The 9,447-nt window shown below is 42.6% G+C and overlaps 1 protein-coding gene across 8 annotated transcripts in view; it reads left to right on the top strand.

The window, feature by feature from the left end:
- LOC126407576 (unconventional myosin-IXAa-like) overlaps nucleotides 1-9,447 on the top strand; it is a 209,180-nt gene that overhangs the window by 175,719 nt on the left and 24,014 nt on the right. For all 8 annotated transcript variants that reach the window (XM_050072586.1, XM_050072585.1, XM_050072583.1 and 5 more), the window contains 9 exons: nucleotides 899-974; nucleotides 1,616-1,759; nucleotides 1,855-1,894; nucleotides 1,989-2,111; nucleotides 2,519-2,599; nucleotides 2,714-2,824; nucleotides 3,963-4,085; nucleotides 4,174-4,323; nucleotides 6,640-6,941. In XM_050072586.1, the coding sequence (XP_049928543.1) occupies nucleotides 899-974; nucleotides 1,616-1,759; nucleotides 1,855-1,894; nucleotides 1,989-2,111; nucleotides 2,519-2,599; nucleotides 2,714-2,824; nucleotides 3,963-4,085; nucleotides 4,174-4,323; nucleotides 6,640-6,941 (1,150 nt within the window). The remainder of the gene's footprint in view (nucleotides 1-898; nucleotides 975-1,615; nucleotides 1,760-1,854; nucleotides 1,895-1,988; nucleotides 2,112-2,518; nucleotides 2,600-2,713; nucleotides 2,825-3,962; nucleotides 4,086-4,173; nucleotides 4,324-6,639; nucleotides 6,942-9,447) is intronic.

Below are 9,447 nucleotides of genomic sequence, written 5' to 3'. Positions count from 1 at the left end.
TAGCCCATCTGCTTCAAGGTTGGACGTGTTGTTGGTTCAGAGATGGTCTTCTGCAGACCTTGGTTGTAACCAGTGGTTATTTGAGTTACTGTTGCCTTTCTATCATCTTGAACCAGTCTGGCCATTCTCCTCTGACCTCTGGCATCAACAAGGCATTTTCACCCAGAGAACTGCTGCTCACTGGATATTTCCTCTTTTTCGGAGCAGTCTTTGTCCAGTCTTTATGCTAAGCTAAGCTATTTAGCTACTGGCTGTCGCTTCATAGTTATCGTACAAACATGAGGGTGGTGTCAGTCTTCTCATCTAACTCTTGGCATGAATAAGCGTAATCCAAGCCGAACTATTCCTTTAATTCCATCCAGTATCGTAACAGCTTCAGGGGTCACCTTTACACACTGTGTTTTTGAAGAGAACAGAACACAGAGTGAACCCCAGTTCTGTGAAATATGTCATTGCATTGTAAAAGCAGTGAGTTTAAACTTTTACAAGAAGGAATTACAAATGTAAAGTTGAAACACCCAGCTCATTAGCTGCTTGTTTTCATATACAATGTCTCAATCGGCATTAATGTCCCACTGCCAAAACCACTGAAACACTCTCACACACACAAACCTTTGGGGCTGACTGGGGGAAAGTAAAGCCAGTCTAAGACAGGAGCAGGATAAGGCTTTGGGAGTGGATGAAAGCAGGTAGCCAGATAAGAGAGGGATAAAGGGAGGATAGCTGGAGAGATATGGGTGAAAGCTCTGTACAAAATACAATATGTCCATGGTAAAAGCAACATGGTGGTTGCCGGTAAAGGGGAAGTAATAGAAGATATTCATGCTGTGGTCAGAGATGCAGATGTAGATATATCCAGTGAGCTTTAAAGTGTCTCCTCTCCTCTTCTGCCATCCAGGTATCACCAGGAAGAATCCCCGGACACCTCTGTCAGATCTTCAAGGCACCAACGCCCTGAATGAGAAGGCCAGCTGGTGAGTGCAACACAATACCAGTGTCTTGAATCAAGTCCACTGGTGGTAATTTCAATCATCAGAATAGTGTGTAATAATTAAAATGTCCCGTTATCGGCCGGATATTTATTGTGCATCCCTAATAAAGCCTAATATAACAAATCAGCCTCAAGGGCTTTACAATCTGCTCAGCGTACAACACCCTCAGTCTTTAAACACTCACTTTATTTAAATAGCACATTTCGAAGTGCTCTACATAAAAGATCACAAGCTTCAAGACAAGATACAAAAGAAGCACATTACCAAATACATTTAAAAACAATTCATTAAGGAGCTAAAGAAAAGAAAATGAAAGGTTAAAACAAGACAGGCATAAAATACAATGAAAAATCTCCGGCCAAAAAACCTTTTAACAGGTGGAAAATATTTAAAAGCCTCAGTCTGAGCCAAGAACATAAGAGTTTTGTTTCTCAGTGTCTTCAGTGTGTGGTTTCATCTCGGAACATCTTCATTCAAAGAAGTGAAAAATCAAAATGAAGAACTGCATCATCAAATGACTCTTTTGCTACAAGCAGTACTGCCGAACCAAACTGAACACCACTCCCTTCTCTTTTTCTTCTCTCCCTCTTTCTCTCTCTCATTCCACCCCCTACCTCCTGTAGGGATGGCTACGGTGTTGGCTGCAACGGTCGCAGCTCCAGGACCGGTCGTATGTCCTCGACAGGAAGTCCCACCCTGGAAGAAGACGGGATTTTCATCAACTCGACCAGCAGCAAGCTCCTGGAGAGAGCTCAGGGTATCCTGCTGTGAGTGACACACGGAAACTCTAACCAGTCTCTCGCTGCTGTTGATTTGTTTTTTACCTTTCTGCTAATAAAAAAACAATGTTTCCCACCTGCAGGAGAAACAAAAACATCAAAAGCAAGCCAACCCTTCCCAAGGTAAGACACAAACACGTGACAACATCTTCAGAGTCAGTGGTCTTCATCAGCTCCCAGACACTGTTTCATGTGTAATCTGCTTTTGTGAATGCAGCACTTGTTGGACGTGAAGTCTCTGCGTTACCTGAGCAGCGTGACGCTCCACGACCGCATCACCAAGTCTCTGCTTCACCTGCACAAGAAGAAGAAGCCGCCCAGCATCAGCGCACAGTTCCAGGTCAGTGCTGCTGTCGCCCCCTGCTGGATGATCAGTAGATTACAACATCAGTGACTCGGTAGCGGCAATGGCCTATAATGCTTAAATGTGTACAAGAATATCATGAAGATAAACATTAAAAGTTAAACATTTTTACATCACTGCACTACTGCACTGAATATAATACATATTTTAAATAAAAACAGGAATCAGGATATGAGCTGTTAACACATTAATGTAGTAGTAAGTAATTATATGTATCACATAAATGTAGTGGAGTAGAAGTATAAGGTAGCAGAAAATGGAAATACTCAAATATCTCATAACTGTATCCAGGTACAGTACTCGAGTTAATGTTCTTGTACATTCAACCACTGCAATTCTCTATGTATAACACGATGTGATGTCGTCTGTTTATGTTTGTGCAGGCGTCCCTCAATAAGCTGATGGAGACTCTTGACCAATCAGAGCCGTACTTTGTGAAGTGTATTCGCTCCAACGCTGAGAAGGTAAATTCTGCTGTAGAAGAGTCATCGATTAAATACAGCTTCTCTGACTGACTGCTGACTTCTGTTTCATTAAACTAACCCTTTCTTTCTCCTCTTTCTCTCTTTCTCCGTCAGCTGCCGTTGCGTTTCAATGACAGCCTGGTGCTCAGACAGCTCAGATACACAGGTATGCTGGAAACTGTCCGGATCCGACAATCAGGATACAGCATCAAGTACACCTTCCAGGTAATCCTCTCCTACGAACGTCTAACAGCTGATCTACGGGTCTGTGTTACAGTTCTGTTTATTTGTAGCTCAAACAGGTCTGGTGTGAAAGCGCTCTTAGACATAAAGAATAAGGTCCAGGTTGAAACAAACTCAGGTCCGTTTGCACAGTTGGTACGGTTCGTTTGGGCTGGTGCGAAAGCTGTCAATTGAACCCTAGTGCGGACTAACCAACCGTACTGAGACTGCTTGAAAAGGTGGGTCTCGGTCCGCTGTCAAGTGGTGCGGTTCGTTTGTGGTGTGAAAGAAAACAAACCAACCACGGCTTTTATGATAGCAGATATGTGATTTTAGCAGGATTTCAACAGCTAAACCTAAATGGCTGAATCCATCTGCTGATAGTGAAATCTGTCCCTGATCTCATAACTGATCCTGATAAAGGCCACATATATCCCATGACCTATTCATGCTAATGCATTCATGTAACCATGGTAACATCAGGGTATTTTCCTGGATTAAAAAGCTGTTAAGGCCGTCATCATTTTATCCGACTGTGTGTACTTAAGTTCATTAAGTCCATTAAAGAGTGTGTGACAGTGATCCCACAGTGTTAAGCCCCGAGTCATTAATGTACGAGACGCCTTCTTTTCATCTTGTCTCTGTGTTAGTTATTATTCATAACACGCCATTGATTTGCAGTCTAATAATAGCCCTGCAGTAGTTTGTTGACCTGTCCAGGGTGTATCCTGCCTCTTGCCTAATGTCAGCTGAGATGGGCTCCAAACACATGGGAGAAAGGGTCCAGGTTGAAAAATACATACGTTACTCTGAGTGTATCCTTTCATACATTTGTTCTGGGCACTGTGTGTGAATGTGACTGCGAGCCATGAATACATACTTGGCCACCAAAGCTGATTCTAATCTTACTTTTTATTGCTGCACAAATATGTCTAGATGTTGAGATTTACAATTATAAATCCACCAGGAATACAGTCATTTTTTGATTTGGAACTGAAGAGGGGGCTTTCTTAATAAAATTAGATGTTTAGCAATGTTTTTAATGTTTTGGAGGGAAACTTAGGTTTAACAGTAACTGCCAACAACCATGAACCCTTGTATCTGAAACTGCTTGACTGACGACACGTTCACCATGTTGCAGGACTTTGTGCGTCACTTTCATGTGCTGCTGCCTCGAGGCACGAGTGCGACCAAGTCAGGCATCAGGGAGTTTTTCAGACGGATCCACCTGCCGCCTGCTGGGTATCAAGTTGGCAACACGATGGTACGGATTCTTGAGACCAGCTCACATTTGGTGTACCATCTTATCTGTGGCAGTTCTGTGCTTATGTACATGTTCCTGTGTGATGCAGGTGTTCCTGCGGGAGGCGGAGCGTCAGCGTCTTCAGACCCTCCTCCACCAGGAAGTGCTGCGGCGAATTGTCATGCTGCAGCGCCGCTTCAGGGCCGTCCTGGAGAGGAAGCACTTTGTCGATATGAGGAGAGCTGCCGCTGTCATACAGGTAAGATGTGAGAGGGTTTGAGCCTAAGAAGCTTCATCTTCTACATGACTTTCCATGCAGTCAAAACAATATTTGAAATTCTGATCAGCCATAAAACATCTGCTGTAAGTGCTTGAATCAATTTAACAATCCTACACAGCAAAGTTTCTATAGTCCATTAAGGCTACTAACTCTGAGACTCTTTAGGCATTAGGTGATTAATAGTTGTGCATTTACTCCAGATACACAGAGTTCTCTAAATATAGCCTCTCGATCAGAGATGATTGGCAGTCATGCTCTTCCTATAGCCTCCTCTTATTACTCTGGCTGTTACTGCTCTCACTGTGTCATATTAAGCATTTATTTTTATTTATTATTTTTATTTCTACTGTTTGTAACACATCAGAACAACATGATAACTAGCTGAACACCCCCTTAATGTCATGTTTTTGCTGACCTGCAGTGGTTTAACATGCTGCTGTACTCCAAGACTCTGTGACATCAGTTTTGGGTTAGGGTTACAGGTGCGCACTTCTGAGCACAGTCAATGAAACAAACACAAAAAACAACCCCAAAAAAAGACTAATAAATTAAATAAAATCCGTGGAAGACAGCCTATCACACATTGCATCCTTTTTCCAGGCCAAATCTATCAGCCCTGATCTCATCCTACGAGATGCAGATGCACCAAGGTAATTAAGAAATGGGTCCCAGGTCCAGTAGGACAAAAAGGGTTTATCCACTACGGCTGCAGAGAAAGCTTCGAATGCAATGATACTTGTCACAGCTTGAAGCCACTGAGTAAGAGTGGGAGCTTTATCAGTGATCCACGTGACCATAATACATCCCTGAGCACAGTGCAGCAGCATGTGTAGAAGGTTTCTGTTGAGAAAACCAGCGGGTAACTCCTCATTTAGTTCCAACAGGCAAGTCCTTGCACCTGGATGTAGTTGGCACTTAAATATAACATCAAACTGTTGACAGATTGTAATCTAAAACTGCTGATCACGAGGACAGCTCCACAAACAATGAAAAAATGATCCAACAGCAGATTGAAATTTAGCACAAAGATCTGACCAAGCTGGATTCACTCTGTGTCTAGCTTCAGGAGGGATATAAAGCCTGTGTATAAACTTGATTTGCCTCTGCTGAGTGGAATTAGATCCCATCTGGCTCTGACCTTCTGCACTGAGACTACAAAGAATCCTAGAAATATTCCCTTTAGATATTCAGAGTTAGGCCTTATTCTAAATGTAGCATTTTGTGACTTAGACATTTGGGATGTGCTGGTGCTAAGTCTCATTACCACCAAACACTTTCAGTATAGTACCATTGGAACCAGAAGTAACCCTTCAGATAGAGAGAGAGAGAGAGAGAAAGTGAAAGAAAGCAAACAGTGAAAGGACTGGCGGAGGAAGAAAACACTGCATTCAGGCTGCTGGCGGTATGTTTTCTCTGGAAGAGTCCTCAGAGGGGAGCTGTCCAAATCTTTGTCAGGCTGAGAGAAAACAAACCCAGTTGAAACACTGAGCAGGAGCTGATGACGCACAGATAACATTTAGTAGAACATATACTGTGTAAGCTGCTGTTTGAGCTTCAGCCTGTTTGAGATCTCATATTTGTTATTTTAAGACTGAAAACTGATATCTGAAGTTGTCTATAATTGTGTACTTTTAATTAGGAAAGTTAGTCAGAGATTGAGAGTTCAGTTCGTTTTTTCAGTAGCTTACTGAGGAAGTTTCTGTTTGCATGATGCAAGAATACAATCTGACATTTAATACGCTTATGAATGAGGTGAAAATTAAATATTTCAGGCTATAATCAAAATAATTCAAGGTGTTTTCAGTCTGTTTAAATTTGTCAGAAGCTTCAGTGGTGTTTGCCAGATGCAGGTGCCAGATTGGTCTGTCATACTGAATCACATTGTCCTCACAAACAGTAGCTTGCCAGGAATAACAAAAATATCAAATCTAAAAAAACTTCAGCTACGTATTTGGGTTGACCTAAAGTGGGTTTCAGGGCAACCCAGCAGAGAGTGAGCTGTTTAAGACGGTTAGAAAAGTGGGATTCATACCTTTTCCTCTAAAAAAAAAAATCATGAGTGTATCCAGAATATATCATATTTATAAGTCATGATGCTACACACTCTCGTACAGAAGGTGGCGCCATGCACCTTTCCTCAAGTTCATCAAATCTAAACATGGAATTCAGTAAACAGGCACATTTTGGTCAACTCTTCCAATGAAGAAAAGGTGAAAATGTAAAAACTACATTTTAACAGCCTGTTTTTCCACATCCATTTAATCCAACATATTTTCCCTCTTCTGTTTCCTGCAGCGATGGTGGCGAGGCTGCCTCCTCAAGCAGTCCACCATGGACTCTGGTGATGAGGAGGAGGCGGCAGTGTGCCTGCAGGCGGCCTGGAGGAGCTACAGGGAGCGCAGGAGGTTCCTGCAGAGGCGAGATTCTGCCATCGTCATACAGAGGAGCTGGAGACATTACTGTCAGCGCAGATCTTTGGCCGCTCTAACCATTCAGACAGCCTGGAGAGGGTTCACAGTGAGGAGCCGCTACTGTCGGACGTACAGGACGGTGACGCAGCTGCAGGCGATGGGCAGGGGACACCTGGCTCGACTCAGGTGAATGAAAGTGTTATCTGAAACGACTTAGTAACGGGTGAAAATTCAAATGAACCTGGTAGACAGGTGTGTAATATGATGGATTCATGTAAAAGTACAGGCTGAATTCTGTCAGCACTGAGTTTATCAGAGATATAACATTTCAGTCGTAGACCATTAACATTTTTGACAATAAGATTAAAAAGCAAAATGGTTTCTTTTTACTGTAGCCATTTTACTTCACTTACACAGATTTCCATCTGCGTCACTGGTGGACGGAGCAGTGAGTCCAACAACCCCGCCCACATTTAAGAGTGCTGTTTGCAGTGGAAAGGCTATGTCTGAAGGGTTACTTTTACCATACTGAAAGTGTTTGGTGGAAACGGGGCTTTTGTTCACCATTAGCTTAAAAAATCCCCTCTTAAAAAATAGAACAGTTTTCCTGTTTCCTGCTGAGACGCTAACCACAATATTTAATAGGAAAGTCCTCCTGCAACATGCAAAGCAGATCATTTGAAGTGGGGTAGAATGAGGTATTTATTCATAGTCAGTGAATTCCCATCAAGGCAGCGGCTCCTGTGTCCAGCGAGCTAAAATGACGGCGTTCATCAAAGGAGTCTGGTGGCTTTGATGGACAACTGAAGCGTCCATGTTGGAAAGGGCTGTCTGCTGCAGGGCAAAGAAGTGAAATTATTTTTTAAAGTAGTGTACACTTAAACTGATAATGAACTTTTTTTAGGTGGCTAAAATACATTTTGTTGCTCTCTCATTTACAGCAGTACATTGCTTAGCTTCTGTGGTGGTATTCCTGCCTGCTTCTCCAATTTAGGGGCATGCTGACTGACATTCACTGTATGGTTTGTTTCCTTGTGTTATTGTGTGACTTTGGTGTTTAAAAGGACTCGTTCAGAGTCACCAAAGTCACACAATAACACAAAGTAACTAACAAACTAACTGATGGAGGCAGCAGTAGACCAGCAGCTCCTGTGTTCAGCGATGTTGAATTACTGTCTTTCTCGAAGGAGTCTGGCTTTGAAGAGAGTGATCTAACAGCTTCAGTTCCCTATCAAAAGTCGCTGTCTAAAGGGAAGAAAAAGCAGTGAAAATAGTGCACACTTAAAGTGATATCTTTTTTTTTAAGTGGCTAAAATACATTTTACTGCTGCAGCACATTGTTTAGCTTCTGTGACGGTCCTCCTGCCTGCTGCTCCAAACTGGGAGTGTGCTGGCCGACATTTACTGTATGTAATACACTGACTATGAATAAGTGCCTCATAAAACCCCACTCCAAAAATATCCAAACTATCCCTTTGACAGGACTTTCTTCCCTTTGTTATTTTCAGAATCATTTTCTGAGCTTCGCATGTTGCAGGAGGACTTTCCTGTTAAATATTGTGGTCAGTGTCTTGCAGCAGGAAACAGGGAAACTTCTCTATCTTTTAAGAGAGGGGATTTTTTTAAGCAGCTATAGATCATAGTTTTATATTAACAACAGATCTTATGAATACTAGTACATGGAAGGAGTCGCTCATAGTAAAAATCACTGGAAATCCCCATAGCATTGAGTGTTTTACCATCTTTCAGCTCACTGTTTTGTTTTCTTGTGTATTTTTTAAACCAATTTTACAGTTTTGAGTCTCTCTGCTCTCATAGTGTTGTTTTCTGCCGCAGCAGGCAGCTGTTGTCAGTGTTAAAGCTCTGAAAGGTAACTGTACACCACCTGCTCAGCACCAAACAGCAGACAGTTTTAACGATCAGCTGGTGAACCAAAGCTCCATTTCCACCAAACCCTTTCACTATGGTACCTTTGGAACCAACAGTAACCCTTCAGACATGGTACCTAGACCCTAGAGTTTCCACTGCAAACAGCACTCTTAAATGTGGGCGGGGTTGTTGTCACTCACTGCTCCGTCCAGCACTCACTGTATTTCCTCATCACTGGTGACACAGTTGGAAGTCTGCGCCTCGTTTATTGTCCACAGAACGAGGCTGCAGTGAGAGTCTCTCCCTATGGGATATTTAAAAATAGCAGGTTTGTGCATTTAGTCCTTCTCAGGCAAGCTCGGGCGTTAGGGTAGCCGGATCCCACGGGAACTACACTCTGCGACCCTTTCTTTTTGTGAGTGACCATCCTCTATTGACCAATCAACAGACTGCAGTGTTCTCAGCTCCACCTTTTAGTACCAGATCTGTGTGCTAGGTACCCCAACAGAGGGGGGACCAAACATGGGGACGGTATGAAACGGTTCTATTGGTACCATCCACAACTTTTCACAGTGGAAATGGAAATAAAGCATACCAAACTGAACTGTACTGTACCCGACTGCTCAGTGGAAACAGAGCTATAGTGGGACATTAAGCAGCTAAAGAAACAGATATTTCCTTTAACATCTGAAAGAGAGTGAACACTGAAATTTCATCCGGAGGCCAGAAACATGACTCAAAATAAATGCCATGTCTGCTGGTATCTCGATGTGTAAATAGCCGACTGTTTGCCAACATATTTACCATATAAACTTAAAAGGTG

This window comes from Epinephelus moara, chromosome 20, assembly GCF_006386435.1.
Source record: "Epinephelus moara isolate mb chromosome 20, YSFRI_EMoa_1.0, whole genome shotgun sequence".
Taxonomy (NCBI): Eukaryota; Metazoa; Chordata; class Actinopteri; order Perciformes; family Serranidae; genus Epinephelus; species Epinephelus moara.
The sequence above is the reverse complement of the archived record's forward strand: the minus strand, read 5'-3'. Positions and strand labels throughout refer to the sequence as shown.